Genomic DNA, 18,902 nt, shown 5'->3' with positions numbered 1-18,902 from the left:
CTTTGTATCCAAAGAAGAAAAAAACCCGCATAAGTTATCATGAAAATAAATCGGCCCTGACAGCCATTTGTTTAAATCTTGTATCCTTTTTTTTTTTTTTAAGCAAATAGTTTCTCTTAACCTTTTAAAATTCATACTTTCACGTTAACTTCGGCAGTAACGTCTTTGTAAACCAGCCTAAGAATAGCAGAAGAACACAGATGAGAGAAACTGGAGGACTTATCCTCCCCCAACTTCAGGTGGTTTCTCAGTAAGCCGGTGCGGTCTTAATGCCGTCTTTTGAAACAACAGTGTTGTCACGACACAGGAACTGATATTCAAAGCCATTTGTAAAACCACGGGGCTGACGATGGCAAAGGACTTTTGAATTTCAATGAATGATATATACATAAAGATGTAGAGGCCGGTGAGTAAGGGAGAGGAGGTGGGACCGTGTGGACACTATGGTGTATGTGTCAACTCCCTGTTGGAGGGAGAAGAGAGGAAGAAAGTGCAGCTGGTACCGGTGTATGGCTATTGCCAAAACACAAGAAACCGTTTTAACTATTTAGAAATGATGTATCCTGATGGCATTCCATATTCAAGACACTGAAAATTGGGGCCTTTTTAGCCTACTACTTAATAAAACAGCTAACTGAGCACATGAGGATATGGAAGTGTGGAACTGAAGGATCTTGGGGCAAGAGAGAGAGGGGGGGGGCAGCGAGGAACCATTCTCAAGTGTTACATCACTGCTACTTTTCTATAGAGGGTGATTGGTGCCACAGGAGCGGCTCCATTAAACAGTTACAGACACTAATATGCTTGTACAGCGAAGCCATTTCCATGCACGCACAGCAGCTTTGACCTTTGACATCGCCAAGGGAGCCGAATGCAAATGTCCAAATCATTAAATGGTTTTTACCCTGCCAGTTTAAAGAATTTCCATAAATCGTTGGTTGTCATGTGTCCTGCCTCAAGTATGCTCTATCCTTGACAAAAATCAAACTGTGCATTTTCCACTACTGGGAATAAATCTGATGTAGAGAACGTCCTTTTGAGTGTTACATATATTTAAAAGTTCACACCTGTCCCTGATTTTTCCACATTTTCTGGAGGACATATGTGTAAACAGCTTAAGTATTACAGCACAGATGATGGTGGAATCTATAAAAATGTGTCTGTTTATGGGTTTTTAAATCTCTGAATAGCTGTTTACGAACCACATCTGTAAAGACAGAACAGGGATGTCACCAGAACCGATACTTACAACATCTTTCAATAATTCTGAAAAGGCAACGCTACTCATTGGTTTTGTTTTGGGGTTGTTTTTTTTACGTAACGTAGGTACCAAGGCTGCAATTCTTCTGGAACTGATGGGGGCAGAATCCACCTACAACTGTTCTAACCCATTGTTTCATACTGAAGAAGGAGACACCCCCAGCCCAACAAGCACACCAAAAACCACCTGTGAAAGATGGCAACTAGTGTGCTCTACCTCTAGCTAGTTTGCTGATAAGAAAGGCAGTATCCATGTTTGTGTAGCGATCCTGAAATGTTCGAGGCTGATGGCATTGCCGTTGTGAAATCTGCCACATTTCATAAGACTGAACTGTTTGCAATGGCTAACATTAAAGAAATGCTTAAGCTAATGTAACTATTGTTGTAACTCATTGTGATGCTACTAGGCTACCCAGCAACGATCCTTAAATTTCAGTCTGTATCCCATCAAATAAAATATAATGTAAATATTTTTAAAATAAACAGTCTTTGACCACCATCTTATTGATTTGAAATGATTTTAAAATAAAGGAGTTAATATTTAATGACAAGGGATATTCATTTTGTTTGTCTCTTTTTTTTGTCCATGGTATCAAATTGGGCAATGAGAATCATATAACTCCACTAGCACTAAAAACTACATTTCGGATATATGACACCTAGTACTGTGTCTTTAAATACCTTTAAGTATGGGAATAAAAGGGTAACAATGCTCACAATATCATACAGTAGAAAAATTATCCAATTATCCTCATGATGAAAGCTGAGTAACTGAAGAAAAAAAAAAACATTTGAAAGGGGAAAAAAGGGGAATGGTGTTCATTTATGTGGTTAGTCATTCAATACTATTGTGTTAACCTTATTAACATGCCAATTAGCCGATTCGTTTGCCCCGCTAGCTGCCACTATCTGGTGAATTTCGTTCACTTTACATTTATCCACTTGTTAATGCACTAACAACAGAAGTGATGAAGAAGAGACGCTCATAAATCAAATTGCCAGGAAACTGAAATGTTGGTGTCAGCTTACAGATGCATTCGTTGTCCAATACCTACTTCTAGTCCAATCCGTTCATTTATGAGCAGCTGTCTTGGCATATGTTGGCTTACAGGTGCCAAACAATTGCAATGCACCACTCCCAGAGATACAGCTGTTGTTAAGAAACATATTTTCATGTTGCAGTTTGACCACTGAAAAATCTGATTTTAGTTAACCCCCTACCCATCACAATTTAATGGAGCGTAATAAAAAATTAAAACATAAGACGTGTTTAAAACTTACATCAGCTGTTTTAACTGTAAAATCCACGTCACTCTTGGCCTGGTATACAATACAGATATCATCCTTACCCTATCAATAAATCTGAGGGGCCATGAAGCACAAAGGAAAAAAAACCTTCAATATCTTAAAGTGTGTCATTCCACTGATTGTTTTGATCCATCTTAAAGGGGATATAAATCAAAACCTAATCACAATCCCTTTGACATTTGACCTCAAACCCAGCATTAGCCTTCACTCCGGCCTCCTCTGTGATTCCTGAATCTAAATGAAGTCCAACCTCCCCCCAACCACAAAGAGCACTTCGAGTGGGAAAACAACATTTAAAAAAGGGACACAGGCTTCACCACAAGACCCAGTGTTGCACCACACTCAGCAACCTATGACATTTTGTCATTTTTCCCACATTTAATAAAACATACTGAACGGGTGGCTGAAACAGCTGTGGCAACGGATACAACCCCTTAAACGCTTAAAAACGTCAATATTTAGTCATCCCTGTCTCTTTTCCTTTTGTTTTTGCACAGGACAAGCAGCCTACAGTCCAGACCTGCATTCGTACTCCAGTGGCATTAATCGCCTCTCATACATGCACATCCATCCACGAACCAACAGCGCTAACTATCGTCCTCATCCTCGCCTCTACCTACGCACATGACAGCGAGGAAACGCACATAATATACCGCCACATAAACTAAAAGCACAACTACTGTGCGTCTGTAAAATAACTTATTAACCCCGCGAAAAAAATGCAGGGCACCCGGATAAATCAATCTTCGTAACCCAACGTTAGAAGGGGAAAAAAAAACACCAACGTGGAAACACCGGGCATAAAGTATAGCCACAGGAGTGCCTCCAGGAATGTTATTGTGCATTTCCATACATTCATATACCCCGAATCGCTCTGTGCGACTAGCCAGCTAACGAGGGAGAAGGGTCAAACGGCAGCTCGGAGACTAGAACCGGCTCTGCTTGAGTGTTCAGTGTGGCGTTAACGCAGGGATACTTTGCGCCATAGTCTCGCTGCTTAATCAATAACATGCACACAAATCACGCAGGCTAAACGTCTCGGCGGCTGGACGTTGAACTCGGCTCGGCCCTGAAACCGTTAAGCTAAACGTTACCCTTCATCTCCACAAGCAAAACCTTTATCCGTTTACCCTTGAAAATATAAGGGGAGGGGGTAAAAAAAGAAAAGGGGGAGCTAAACTAACACTGTAGCGCGAGGCACCGGAGGAGTTGGGCTGAATAAAAATGATAGCTAACGCGTGTGTTTGCGAGTACTTACCAGGCTGACAGTCTTTGTGTTTGGGCAAGGTTAAAAACATTAAGGATAAAATCCACCAGTAACTCGGTTCCCGTATTCTCCGCATGTTAGTCTACTCATCGAGAGCAGCAAGAAGGCAACGGGTGACAAAGTTTGTCTTTTTCTTCTTCTTTAAAAAAAAGAGAACAACCAGAGAAAGCGAGAGAGAGACAGAAATCACTCACACGCACACCACCTAAGCTAAAACGAAGTTGGCACAGTGGCCACGAAGGCAGAGCATCAAAGTAATGGTTGGCGGTCAGGACACAGTCACTGCTTTTTCTTCCTCCCCCCTTTTTTCCTTTTTTAAAAAGACAAAATTTTTCGCCTCCGGTCTGAGCACAGGCTGCTCTTAGCTTCGAGGAATACAACGTTACGCACGCTATGGCTGTGCAAAAACAGTTCAAAATCTGTTGTTGGACTCCTCCGTGTGTGCAGCTGCGGGCTTCCAGATAGCGACATTCCCGAAGTGTAGCGAGGTCAATCGGCGATCAATCGCGGTATTTAACTACAGGAGGAAGAAGCAAGGGGGGAGAGAAAAAAAAGTGATCGAATAATATTGACTACATGCGGTCATTATTAAGTGATTATCCGCGGCGTCAGCGAGACGAAGCCCGAAGCAGAAAAGTGGTGCTGGAAATGTCCCATTCTTCCATCCAGGAAGTAGACTAGCGGTCAGGCGTGCACGGATATGTGGCTACTGGTCTGGTCCCATCCTACCGGACAGGCTGCGTGTGTGCAAAAGAGAGCGAGAGAGGGAGAGGGAGTCTGCACGGGGCGGGAGCTGAGAAGGGAGAGGAGAAGACGCGGGGGGGAGGCGGTTCTTGGATTTGCTGAATGCAAAATGACTTCTAACGGACCCAGAAGCTGGTTTCTGTCTAGGGTGGCTGTGATAAGAAAGACTTCAGAAATCGAGAGCTTATGTCCACCATCCACGCGACACTCCACTGCCTCTTATTAAAAAAAAAACAAACGTGTTTCATCAAAACATGTTGCATCAAACAGAAATGTTGTTAGATATCTATCTGAAGCGCGGAGGCGGAAAACATAATAGCCAACCGGCTAATTCCACTGATTGCACCCCACCAATGCTGTCCTCTCGCAGTTTCGTTGCTTCCTCTCAGGTCCTATTATTAAAATGACCCCTCTGTGGCCGCGCAGTGAGGGCCCCCTTGCCTCCTGCTGGCAGAACTGTGAATGGAATACTTTAGCAGCAATCATCACCTGGAATATCCTCTTGTGCAAGTGTGTACTGATTGGAGAATTATGCATCCACTGGTGATACTCCCTTAGGTAAATGTGTAGTCAGTGGTGTTCTTGCAGAACTATCCAGCTGGACATTTAATTTGAGGAATCTGATTAAATTTCTCATTTAATTACCCAGTTCTCTGCAGGGCCATTGAGGACAGTCACAAGGGCCCTTTGCTTTTAATGTGGGCCATCTGCTTCCTCTCCAAAATGCCTACCTTTTCAAAGCCCCCACAGCCTCCTGGGCATCCTCGCATGATCCTCCAGGCTGCACTACCTCCACGTGAACAGCAAAACACCATCGTGGTTGACAGTTACTCCAGACCCTACTGTATTCTCACTGATCAGGTGCAGTTAACCTGAACAGAAGTTTACGATTACATTTATTTCCTCCCCTTTCTTGTTCTGGCACATCACGCAACAGTTCCCTTGCCTCTTTGGTTTTCTCATGCAATCTCCAAAAAAAAAAAAACCTTCTGCAATAGATCCAGCACACTGACCCTTATGTGAAGAGGTCAATCTTCTTAAACCAAAAGAACATCACACAGTATACTAAATAAGGATGATGCTAACTGTGGCTCACATTAGTGTGAATGTATAAACGTCAAGCCATCCATCCTCTTAACAGCTTATCCAGTTCAGGGTCTTGGATAGGACGTGGGGCAGAGGATAGGTTGCCAGCCTATCAAAGGGCTAACACAGAGATATATAGAGAAAATTCATGCTCACATTCACACTTACAGCCCAACCTAGCATGCACGTCCTTTACCCAGAGGGTATACCCTGGGAGAACATGCTTACTCCACAAAGAGAGGCCCCAGCCAACCAGAAACCCTGAACCCACAACCTTTTCCACTAACCACTGCATCACCACATCCACATTAATCATCTAATTATGCTGCAATCATGGGTCAAGCTCCATGTTTCAGACATTCATCAACATTTTATTGGTAAGGTGAGTTTTCTCAGTTGAATACAGGTGGAACAGATGCAATCAATCAATCAGTACATGTACTGCATCTGCAGTGGGAGGGGGGGTTGTTTGTTTGTTTGTTTTTTTTGTTGTTTTTTTTAAATATACTGTTCCGACAATTTACTTTCCATGTAATGGGTATATGCAAACTCAATCAGAAATCAGTGCACAAACAGCAATCAGTTCAAATTTAATTAATTGACACCATAAAATTAAAATGCTATGATCACATTCATGGTCATAATCTTACCAATAAGTCTCCTCAAAGCCAAAGCTTTGATGTCCTTGATTTTCTTTCCAAAACGTTGCCTTGCAGCTGTTTTGAAATCAATCATGACATGATTCAGGCTTGTGGATTTAATAAAAAGGATCTAAGTGTGTGTATTTGTGTGGGTGTGTGTGTATGTGCGTGCTTCTTTTTCTTTTTTTCAATCAATAGCATTCAAATAATAGTAGAACAAAGCAGATGGGTGACATGCTCTTTGCAATAAATCCTGACTTGAGAGTATTAAAAACAAAATGAGATCTTCATCAGACGAGTGTTTGTACTTGTAATTTTGCAGTCGCATCTCAGCCCCTGTTGAAACTCAATTTTCTCCTGAACAGCAGCACTTATTGGCCTCCCTACATGCAGTGCACTGTGGGCTTCTGAAACATGTAAATTAGGGGAACAGGCAATACATTCAAATCAATAATACACCATTAAGGTGCATTTGTGATATCCAACCCCAAAGTCTGAAAAATGCCCCAGGGTAATACTGCACTAACTCAGTCGAGAGATGGCTTTTTTCCTCTTCTTTTTTTTTTGATATACTTGCAAACATATAAAAGCATAGTCACGACCAACCTAGTTTTTAAAAAAAGAGTCATAGGCGGGTTTTTTTCAATCCTAAAACATCATCCTGAGCATCATACAAAGGCCTTGATATATCAAAGGAGCGCAAGTCTTACCGGTTTTCTTGTAGTTCATGAGACGTTTTTAATGTTTGCTATGACATTTGACATTCTAATCTTGTTCCCCCTTTGGGAGTTTAGACCCTAAAGGCACCCTAACACGTTCTCTGGCAGTTAAACTGCACCCTGGATTTAAAGAAAGAGGAAAAGGACAGAAAAGCTGAGCTATAGGTGAGTGTGATACCAGCATTGTCCCACAGGCATCTCCTTCCCTTTCACCCTTAAGTGGTTCGAGAATCACACTTGTATTATTTTTTCAAACATATTTCACATGTTGACAGTTGCTACATAATGTACGACCGTGCGCATCAATTATGTAATGCAATTCAGGCTATGAACATATATAATTTATTTCATTCTCTTTCTCCTACATTATTTAATCAAAAGCTATTTTTACAATTATTACTCTCCCCAAATAGTTTTATCTTTTGTTGGTCTGTTCTTTAGTTCCCCCCTCATCGGTATGTCATGTTGCTGCGCTCGAATTCACGGCGCATTAATGCTGCAGGAGGGTGTCACGGGTGTCTGTCAGCCTGGGCAGGACACCCTTAAAAAGGGTAGCACTCAAAAACTGCAAAGAGGGGGTTCAAAGGAGTTCACAAGGTTGCTTCTAGCAAGCCAATAACAGCTTTTTCCCTCTAAAATGCCTTAAAGCTAAAATGTCAAAAAGAGTGAGAAAGGGAAAGTCACAATTAATGTAAAATAATGTGAGCTTCTTGTCGGTTTGAATTAGCGGCGAATAACTTGGAGGAACATGCATTTTAAAATGTAGGTTAAGTTATATTTGCATTTGAACAACACTATAAAATGATCCTCATCTTGTTGTGACTGAGCTGCTTTTGAAGCTGATTTTCAGAGACAATAACAGGCTTGGAATCAGAAGGGAAAAAAAACAATATGACTGCAACTATCTTTTAATTCAAAGATTAAAGGACCAAATCTGTGTTTTGAATGTTGTACCAGTTTTCTGGAGCCACATTTATTTTAGACTACTGCCAACAGTCTCTTTTGCTGCTTTCTTGGCAGCCACTCTTTCCATTTAATGTCTGCGTGACATGACAGACAACTTAATCCATTACAAAGAACATCATGTCCGATTTTATTTTTGTCAAAGTCATGTTACGCTGTGTTGAAATGCATTTGAAAAGTCTGCCTTTGTCATGCATTCATGTGCTGCGGGATGCCAGTTGCCAAACAGATCCGCGTTCATGATTTATTCTGATAAAAAGCTGTGAACACAATCAATTAGCAAATATGTCCCAACTGCAAAAGAAAAATATGAAGTAGGTACTTTTCCTGCAGCCCAGCTAAGCCCTGGATTTTAAATATGTTCACGGTTTTGCTTAATGTAGCGACTTAAAGTTGAGTTTTACTTTTGCAATTGTGCACGAAAACAAAGTTCCCCCAGAGGACAGAAGGGTCTTAATAGTGACAACACTCAAACAAACAGGAGCAGAGAACAGATGGGAACCTTTGAAGTATAAACTTGTGTAAACAGGAAAGTACTTCTCCAATGATATGATGTGCCACTACTACCCCCTGAATTGATTACTCATTATATTGTATTCTGTCTCCTTGAGCATAAAAATGTCTCTTTGCAGCTGGTGTTGAAACAAATAAGATAAAATCTGACACCTTTTCATGCCGCAAGAGTAAAATGCCTCACACGGTTTTTTTTCTTACAGTCAGTTTAAAAAAAAAAAAACTTTACGAGATCATACAGCTGAATCATATGTACAAATTACTTCAGTCATCAAAGTAATGGAGTAATCTCAAATGCAGAGAGGTTTCGCCATGATGTAATATGTTGGTGCAGTTGACCCAATTCTGTAGGCTGGAGAATAATTTTTCTTTAATGTAGGGATAACGAGAGAAACATGGAAAGTTTTAGTCTGGGATGGTCAGTTAGATCAAAGAAATGTGAGGAAAAAGAAAGATGAGGTCTTTTTTTGGGGGTGGGGGGGTCGGAATGAGAGAGTTATGTGAATGTTGTGAATGATTTGAGGCGGTAGTAGTTACTATTTGAAGCCAGTAGAGGGTGTCTGCAAAATTCATGTTGCCATTAATCACTGCAGTTGTTCAAACCACCAAGGACCATCAGTGAAGCTCCTGAAGAATATAATAGATTCATTTTTCACAGAAGGGCATCGAATCCCAGCACTGAACTTGTGTGTGATTTAATATCCAAAAAATAAATAAATGAAGAAAAAAAAATCCAGAATAGAGTGTCATCATGTTTAATCTGGTATATTGATGTCGCAATAATTTACTTTATATCCATTAGGGAGGCCTGGCACAGTGTTTGTGCAGTTGTCTTAACCAGCACAGAGAAAAATAGGCATCCTAGAATATTCAGTAACACATCTCTGCTCATAAGGTGAAACATCTCTCTTTTCTTTCTATTTTCCCCTCTCCTTTTATAAATAATTTGTACCAGAATCAGCAAAGCTCATGGATCAATTTTTCTTTTTCTTTCAACTCTTTGCACTAATTTGCGAGTCACAGAGGATTGTCGAATGCTAACGCCGTGATGCAAAAATGCCGGAGAAAAATGGAGAGAGGGAATAACATGAGAGTTCTTGAATTAAGAAGGCAATTTGCATACATGCAAACATGGCTCCTTCAATTGAATTTATTCAAATCCCATGTAGGATGGCTACATAATGGTTGTAGGATATTGAGTTACAGAGGAAATAATAAGCTTACAGTTTACAGCCACAATTTCTCTGCCTGACTGTTTCGAAATGAAAGCTACATCTCAGCGAAAAGCTTCGGTGGCTGCATCTTGGTCATTTTTGCAATATTAGATAATTTGGCCTGATTTTATTTGCTCCGCTGTTTCTATAATAGATTTCAAGACGGCTCATTGTTTAATTAGAGAGCGCTTATGTCCTTGGTGTGGTTGAAAAGAGCATTGACAATCCTCAAATTCCCCTCATGTCCAAAGTCATTAAAATTAAGATACCTCTCACTTTCGTCAATAATTCAGATGTTGCTGCATTCATCTCCCTGCTGGCACTAGCTGGCATCTTTTTAGACACAGAGCAACTGCAAGAGCTGGCAGATGTTTGTACACATGGCCACACAGTGCTGAACAGAACAAACTGTCAGAGTAACGCGTAAAGGAAATCAGCTTGTCAGCATCGTGGCGGAGAACTGCATTGTGTTGTGTAGCACATCCATAACATGATTTGAGCATGATATCCCACATTAGTGCTTCATCTTGTGGGTCTGCTCAAGTCTTCTGTGTTAACAGCTGTGCACAATAGGTGTGAAGCTCATCAAAGCTTCCTGGTTTACATCTGTATGATGTTAATCCATAGCCACCCCCAAACACCAGGTAACCCAAGGTCGTCTTCTTCTTTTTTTTCTTTAAACCAATTTTTGCCAACCTATTATTTAAATCAGTCACCAATTACCTGCATAATTCCCACTATAAAACACCAAACACGAAGCTGGCAGTGAATCCCATCAGTGAACTTTCAATTTATTCCATCACTCACAAAACCTGCTGAGGTTAGCCTCATGCACAAGTTCATAGTACTATCCTTGTGTCAGCATTACATTTTTATGTGTCCTTTTCCTGCTCAAATGAAACGTGTTCTCAATCAGATACCTGCACTTTCTGCGGACTTCAATTAGCTTCATAGGGCCGGGGAGGTCTGAAGAGATGACCTGACACACATTTCTTCCTGCTAACAGTTCTTTAAGTGTGAGCTATTTGTGTTGTCTTCGGCTATATTAATTCCTTGTAATATATAATCTTCTCAGGTGAACCAGGTGAATTACATTTTGGATGTTTGAGTTGGCAAAAAGCTGTATTCACAGAAAATATTCTAAATATATAAGTGAAAATGTGAAATCACATAAAGACATTTCAACAAAATCAGAGGCGAAGGCAGTTAAGGATTTGAAGTTAATTACGCCACTGCAGATGAAAGTGGCATAACATTAATAATTTCTGTAAAAGTATGCAGCTGTATGCATAACCTATTATGAGATGTAATTTATGCAAAACTGAGGAATGAATATTTTACTAGCCTGCTTTTTTTTTTCCTTTTTCTTTTTTTTTTTAATCTCCAATGCGAGTGTGAAAAATCACTAGCCAGAGTCTGAATGCAGCATAAGGGAAAACACAGCCAAATAGTGCTGCTGGGCAGGTGCCTGGAGTTCCATTTGAGCAAAGCAATTATGAAAATTGAAGTTATGCAGATGAACAAAAGGATTGCTTTTGGGAGATGTGTCATTGTCCTCTACCCGTGTCACACACCGCCAAAAAAAGGTATATAATCAAATGTATTTGGTGGAAACTACAGCTCTGTTGTCGATATGTGGCCACAGTTTTGCGGCTGCAGTTAAGAAAAGAAAAGCAGATTCCAGGCAGTCCCTATACTGTGCTGCGAACTACAAACAACCCAACAGCAAGGTCAGACTGCTTACAGCACTTTATTAGGCTGAATTAGGTTTGTTTACTCTCATAATGGGTCTTTCAAAACAAAAACGAACCTAATGTCTGAACGCTAAATGGATTTTAAAGTCCCTATATCTATCTTAATTTAAACATGCATCTCTCGCAGAAGCATGCCGTCTTTCCATTTCCATTTTCCGTATTTAGTTCACTTTTCTCGAGTTAGCGTATGCATAACTTACTCAACTTTTATCAGTCACAATTTCATCCACGGATTCTTTTTAAAAATAGTTTTCCAGTCCCACTGCAAAGTAAACTCCAGCGGCTCCATGATGTAGCGATTGGCAGTGTTTGGCTCGCTCTTGTTACTTCAGTGCCTGTTACTTAAGTCTGTTCTTTAGTTTCTTCAGTTCTCAAGAGATTGCAAGAGAGAGCATGGCGAAGACAGCTTTCACACATTCACAGAAACAAATGTATTGCTGCCATTGTTGTCGCGCTTATGCTTACATACCATGTTATTTGCTCTCGGCGGCAGTCGGGACGCGCTGTGTAAAAACGGCGTACACAAAGTATACAGAAGTCCATGCATAATCAGAAGTGCAGAAAATGAAAGACCAGAGACAAATTTAGACCTGTGATCTCCTGTGAAACAATCTTTATGTGCTGTCAGTGTAATTTGTCACCTGGATTCTTGGCACTCTGAAGGAATTTTACTCTGCATGCTTTATTTGAAGGATAACATGACAACACCGCATCCTTCACCTACTTCAGTGTGAGATTACTGCATACTGTGGTGTTTTGGTATATGAGAGAGACGATATTATATGGAGGAGAAAGCAAAAACATCAACTTTGCCATGAACGCTCTCTCATAACTCTTGATTATGTACTTTAAAAGGTCTCATATTATTGTATTACTGTGGTGGTCTGGTTGTAATAATTAAACCTATTTCAGATCTATATGGTGACCTTTATACAATACATCATCAGCCTTTGGGGTAATATGTTGATGTTGTGCAGAAATGATGGCCTCCTATGTTAGATATGTGTTACAAAGTATAATCATATGCAATCCTAAAGCTTATTTTACTATTTTATCTTTTCACTTTGTTGCCCAGAGCGACTATGCGCTGTAATTTGTTTGTTTTGCAGTGACAGCTTTGGAGACGAGCTCCATTCAGTCTCCCCCACCTGAATCATTGCTGGATTGATGCATGCTGAAGATCATTTTCTGAGCTACTCGTCTGTGTGGTGGCTCATATCCAGCACATGCTTTGTTTTAGGTTCCAGAGAAAAAAAGATGGATCCAAATCCAAGAGTAGACAAATAGAAGCCTTCCCCTACCTGGATGCCAAGATTCTGCCTCGAATCAGATTAAACTACATTATCGAATGCACAGAGTGGACCGAAAATAAATCAAGCTTTATTGTGTGGAGGAGACAGATACATGTCCCACGGGAGAATAGCAAGCTGAAGACATGCACAAGAATTTTACATTTAAGCAAGCACACAAAGTGCTGCAGTTTTCAATAGCAAAAAAAAATAAAAATAAAAAATAAAAAACCCAAACATTTTTCCTCCAAATTATGTTGTCCAGATGTCTTGCATTCTTACACTTAGCACTCAGGAAACATTTTGAGTGGAAATATGCTATGGAAGATAAGGAAGGCAAACACATTTATCTAGTTTTTAAGTTCCTTTCGTAGCAGCAATCATTCACCAAATTTCTTCTGCATTGTGCTGCAATAACAATACTGTCTTACTCTGCAGATATATGATACGGGCCAGCATACAGAGCATAGATTCAATATAAACGTGATAGCAGGCCTTACAGTCGAAAAAAAAACCAATGCACTTTCCCGGACACTCCCCGAGCCTTTCTTTCATCGACCAAGCTCATGCTGCAGTCATTGTGAAGTCTATAATAAAAATGCATCAGATGCATCTCCCTGTCCTCAGCAAAACGTCACTCAGGGGACGCCATGTAGACGTTTATGAGAGCTAATGACCAACGGCTTTTAGAATCCCATGACCATCAGCATAATTAGGTTCAGTGCCTGCTCTCAACCCTTCGTTTATGTGCCCTTGAAAGAAAAAAAATGCCAAGTGATATTGACAAATGGACAAAAGAAACCTACTCAGATTGCAGAGTCTGGACATTCAATGTGATGTTGCCAACAGCAGGAACTCCACCCTGTAGGAATTACATTTTGGGTAACACTTCACCTTGAAAACTCTTAGATGGCCCACATGGACGTTCACTTAAATGTTTATTGTACTAGATAATGTGGTTGTAGGATAGACAGATAAATTGCTGTGAGGTTTAAAATTTTTATGACAGCATTTCTCATCCAATAAACTATAACACAGCTATAACTGGTTTAAAACAGTTATTCAGTGGCAATACTAAATTACAGGGTGTTTAAAAATAATAATAAACTAGATATGTACAAATCATTCAAAGGCAGGTTAGAGACCTATGCAGACACCAAGCCTGTTTGGAGCTTTAAGGCATGCTATGTGCATTTCATTAAAAGATTGTTTGCCAAGTTGTCATCGAGAGTAAATAACAACAACAACTGCAGATACACGGACTGCTGCACAAGTCTCAGAACAGAAAAGCAAACTAATAATATAACAATAAAAATAATAATTAATATAGGTGTTATAGAACAAGCTCATTCACAAGCTGATAACAAAACGTTACAGAGAAGCAACGTAGTTCAGCCTAGCCGGATTATGAATACTATGAAATGATGAAGTTTGTGAGGAAAAACATTCACAGTATGATTGGTATTTACGAAAATGATGATGCTCTAATCAGTTCAGTTCATTTTACTACCCTGAGCTCAGTCCTTTATGTTTTAATTTATGTTAATCGTGCCGTATTTGCACAGTGCAGATTTACTGTGTATTAATGCACAAGACGTTATTCGAAGTTCACAAAGGCACTTTTTTTCTTACCCATTTGTGATTTAAATTCATAGGTAAAATAATGAATTATGGATGCGATCCCTCGTGACTGGTTATACCTCCCACCCAACCCCAGGAAGATGCATATGTAATTAGCACCTCATATCAATGTGGGATTTGAAAAGTGTTTGGATATGCAGCAATATAATTATGATTATCTCATTTGTTTCTGTAATTTCCTCTTTTTCAGCTGACATTTTGCTCAAAGTGTGTTGCATAATTGAAAAAAAAAAGCAGGAAAAAAAGAAGAGCCAGTACCGCAGGGACAATACTTATTTTCACTTCTTTTTGGTTGATTTTTGTCAAGATGTTAATTGCTCTTAATTTCTCAATATTGGTGAGTTAGTAGGTTATCGGGCTGTGTTTCAAGTATTCAAGTTACTGACCCTCATTTAAAATGTGCTGAAAGAAACTGAAATTCTTCCTGTAGCACAACCTTTAATTATTTAATGTTCAGCTTTTGCTCTTCAATGATGGCTACATCATTTGCGTCTGCGCACGTGAAGACAGACTCAAATCATCGTGACTAGTCATATTCATGAAAACTAATCTTGAACATAATACACATAATTTCTAAAAGAAATCTAAACTAACATTTCAGAATGTGACATAATGTCTAATTAAATCTTATCTAACACCATATTTTGACTGGAAAAGTCGGTAAATTGGAAAAAAAAAAATGCATTATTTATCTCAAGCACTCCGTCATATCCATAAAAACGGTCTACATTAGACATGCAATGAAAAGCGTCATCTTAACTGCAATGGAAGGAGATTGCAGATTGTCTGTATAGAAATTCCTCTTCTATTTCCAAACATCTTCTCGTTAGTTTTGAATTGTGAGGATAAGTGTTTCCACCACAGTTGAGTGCATGTTGTCTCCATTCGACACTGTCAATTAAAACTAAGGGAGTTTGCGCGTGCTGACATAATTTCAACACATTTCAGTGAGATTAAAGCTGGACGCAGACGCTGAAAGAACGCCACGCTAGCGGGAGAGTCCAAACTGGGAAGAAGTCACTGCCCAAACAGTCTTAATAATTATATGTAGATGTTTTTAAAAAATATAAAATAACAAATGATGCTAAAAGGTTTCGGGCGTTAAACCTTAGTTATACAGTTACCTGAGCTACCTGAGCTCAGGTGGTAGAGCAGGTCATCTACTGATCGGAAGGTTGGTGGTTCGATTCCCGGCTTCCCCCTAGTCTGCATGCCAAATATCCTTGGGCAAGATACTAACCCGAAATTGCTCTCCGATGCATTCATCGGAGTATGAATGTGTGTGAATGTCAGTTGTGCTTGTGCGAATGGGTGTGAATGGGTGAATGCACAAGTTGTGTAAAGCGCTTTGAGTGCTCAGAAGAGTGGAAAAGCGCTATATAAGAACTAGTCCATTTACCATTTACAAGTCTTTGCATTTCACATTTTATTTTTTAGATCAGCATGCTATAAGAATCACAATTTCAATCACACTTACATTCAGACATAATTATAGCCATTGTGAGGCAACACTGACACTACTGGCAAAAAATAAAGAGCTCAGATCCATTTACAGTATCTCTACAGTCCAAAGCATAGACACTGTTACACTTTAGCTGTTCTCCAGACACTCATGTATAATTTTAAATTGTTAAAAATAAGGCATTATGTTAAAAGCCCAAGTCATATATACATATAGAGAGAAATTTCCAACACAGTGTTTAGACCTTCAAACGTAACATACCTGCTGTCAAACAAGATAATCATGTTTAATAGCTTGTGGAGAATCTTTTGCAGTCGGCCACTGCAAACTGGCATCAGCAGACGTTTTGCATATTCTCTACACTTCTCTTGTAGTGGGATATCCTCCCCCTCTTTATTCTGCACTTCATCAACTTAAAATACAGCTCAGTCCAATTCAGGTCATGTTACAAATCTTCACCACGACATACTCTCTGGCTGCCTCAGTCGTGTGTTTTGAATTGCACTGGGCTGAACAGGAGCACGCACAGCGCTCCCTGTATGCTTCTGCAATCATCCTGCTGCTTCTGTCAGCAGTGAAATCATCAATAAATGCCATCAATAAAACAGAGATGAGGTGCTTTATTTTGGATCATGCTCAGTGCTTTTGTTTTGTTTTGTGTTAATCTCTTCCCTTTTCAACGACGGTGATATAGACTCAATTGAGTTTAATGCGTCCATGCTTTTGTTCCCTCTCAAACTGATGCTTTTGTGAGGATTCGCATCTGGTGCTGAATTGTTCAAGGTCAAGGTAACAAAATGCCCCGCTGATTATTGACGAGGAAACATTTGCACCTTCATCCCAAAGAGCGTTGTTGACTTGCTGTGAAGTCATATAGGTTTCTATGCGCCATGCTAATGATTTTCTGATCATCCTTGATAGTCCTGTGCACACCTGCTTTTATAAAAACATGAACTTAAAGGGAGAGTTTTGCAGAGGAACTACTTTTGCTTTCTCTCTGGCATAGCGAGGGCTGTTAAGGACTCGCTGTGTATTGGCAAATGATAAGGTCCATTCACAAAGAGCCATTTATTTAAAAAAAAGAGAGAAAAGGAAAAATAAACACGTTGGGCTAACAAAATGAATAAATGAAAATAAATTCATCTCTTTTTCTTCTGTTCTTTGTCTAGTTCCCTGCCAATTTTGTGCACCAATGTCATTAATTAATTAGCAATTAGTCTTCCCACTATTTATATAATCTGTTTTTCAACTTCTTGTTGCCTGATTGTCATATTACTTCTTCCAGTTTGTCATTCCATCTGGTTTGTATTCTTCGAGCTTTTTGATGTTTTTCCTTTTTGTGACATGCTTCTAGTAGCTATATTTATGTGTGATTTCCTTGCTTCCTTTTGGAACATTGCCTTTTAGGTAACCCTTGCTGGAAATGTTTGCTAAACCGATAGAGCTCTTGCGTATAATCTCCAGCCTGGCAGTAAAGGCTTAGATTTTGGATTGCGGCCAAATTATCCACCATGCCTTTACCTAATCACTTTTCTGTGACTTTGCTGGAAAAATCATGAGGTGAAGGAGAATTCATAAGAAGGCTGGCAAAGAGAAGCACGGGGCTAACTACATTTAGCCTACACTACTTTATAATGTGAAGGCAGGTGCTGTTTGCATCGGTCTACTGTGGTGAAACCACAGCATTCAGAAGATGGGCTACATAAAGCACATCTTTGATACCTTTCCCTGTGAATTCTTGTTGTTGACAGACGCGACCTCATTACCAAGGCTGAGCTCTTTGAAAATAAGTGAATACACAGAAACTCACATTAAAATTAGCTGCTCATTCTGTCCACTCACATTTTCTCTTCAGTCCTGACAGATGATCGAGACAGACTCCTGCTTTTTATTAAGGCTTTCAACATATGTGACCGAAGTTAAAATAATTAATGGGAATCCATAAAGGCTGGAAATACAGCAATATATCATAACTAATGCGAACTGAATTATGGGAAACCTTATATTCCTTTAAATCGTTAAGAAGAGCATTCGGAGAGCATTTATAAAAAAAAATCCATGATACAAACGGCCTCATGCAAAGCAACGTCTTCATAATACAACTGATTAAACTGTGTTAATAGCTTTCCTGCTGGTTTAACAAATTGTTGAAGGCTCAAAAGATATCTATATAATTTAGGAGGTAAAGAAAGGGGGATGCAGTCAAGCACCTTTCCTTAGTATTTAGAGAATTCAACCAGATCTTATTAAGGCTGCCTCACAGATACTTCTGGGTCACTTCACTCAGTTAGGAACCTTTCCAAAGCAAAATTGACTATTCTACCCTGGTGTCCTGTGTTCAGGTCCTCTTCTAAATCAAATCAAATCACTTTTATTGTCACATCACATGTGCAGGCACACTGGCACAGCACATGCGAGTGAAATTCTTGTGTGCGAGCCCCACAAGCAACAGAGATGTGCAAACACAACAACACAAACGAGCAAAATACAAGAATGGCCAACCTGAAACTAATAAATATATGTACAATATATAATAGTGTATGCATTTCTGGATGTGTATACTAAATATTTTCCTACGTGTGTGTGTGTGTGTGTGTGTATACACATTTTTACAAATTAAATAGTAAAAATAATAATAATAATAATAATAACAATAATAATAATAATAATAAAATATATAAAATATACAGAGTTGAAAATGTGCAAAACAAGTGGCATTTATATACAGTGTGGAGTGCATAATGTTGAAGTTCCAGTAGTGAAGCTGAGGTGTCTATGACGTGTTCAGCAGTCTGATGGCCTGATGGAAGAAGCTGTCTCTCAGTCTGCTGGTACTGGACCGGATGCTGCAGAGCCTCCTTCCTGATGGAAGCAGTCTGAACAGTTTATGGCTGGGGTGACTGGAGTCCTTGATGATCCTCCCCGCTTTCCTCAGGCACCGCTTCCTGTAGATGTCTTGGAGGGAGGGAAGCTCACCTCCAATTATCCGTTCAGAGCACCGCACTACTCGCTGGAGAGCTTTGCAGTTGTAGGCGGTGCTG

The 18,902-nt window shown here is 39.7% G+C and overlaps 1 protein-coding gene across 1 annotated transcript in view; it reads right to left on the bottom strand.

Annotated features, from left to right (window-relative positions):
• Positions 1–4,593, bottom strand: part of ca16b (carbonic anhydrase XVI b) — a 108,955-nt gene extending 104,362 nt beyond the window's left edge. Inside the window, exon 1 of the mRNA XM_085406979.1 lies at positions 3,827–4,593. Coding sequence (XP_085263105.1) covers positions 3,827–3,911 — 85 coding nt within the window. The 5' untranslated portion in view covers positions 3,912–4,593. The remainder of the gene's footprint in view (positions 1–3,826) is intronic.
• Positions 4,594–18,902: the final 14,309 nt, after the last annotated feature.

The sequence above is a fragment of the Rhamphochromis longiceps genome, linkage group LG5 (assembly GCF_057381845.1).
Source record: "Rhamphochromis longiceps isolate RC_006_pf linkage group LG5, R_longiceps_female_GT1.1, whole genome shotgun sequence".
Classification (NCBI taxonomy): domain Eukaryota; kingdom Metazoa; phylum Chordata; class Actinopteri; order Cichliformes; family Cichlidae; genus Rhamphochromis; species Rhamphochromis longiceps.
Note: the sequence above shows the minus strand (reverse complement) of the source record. Positions and strands in the feature narration are given on the sequence as shown.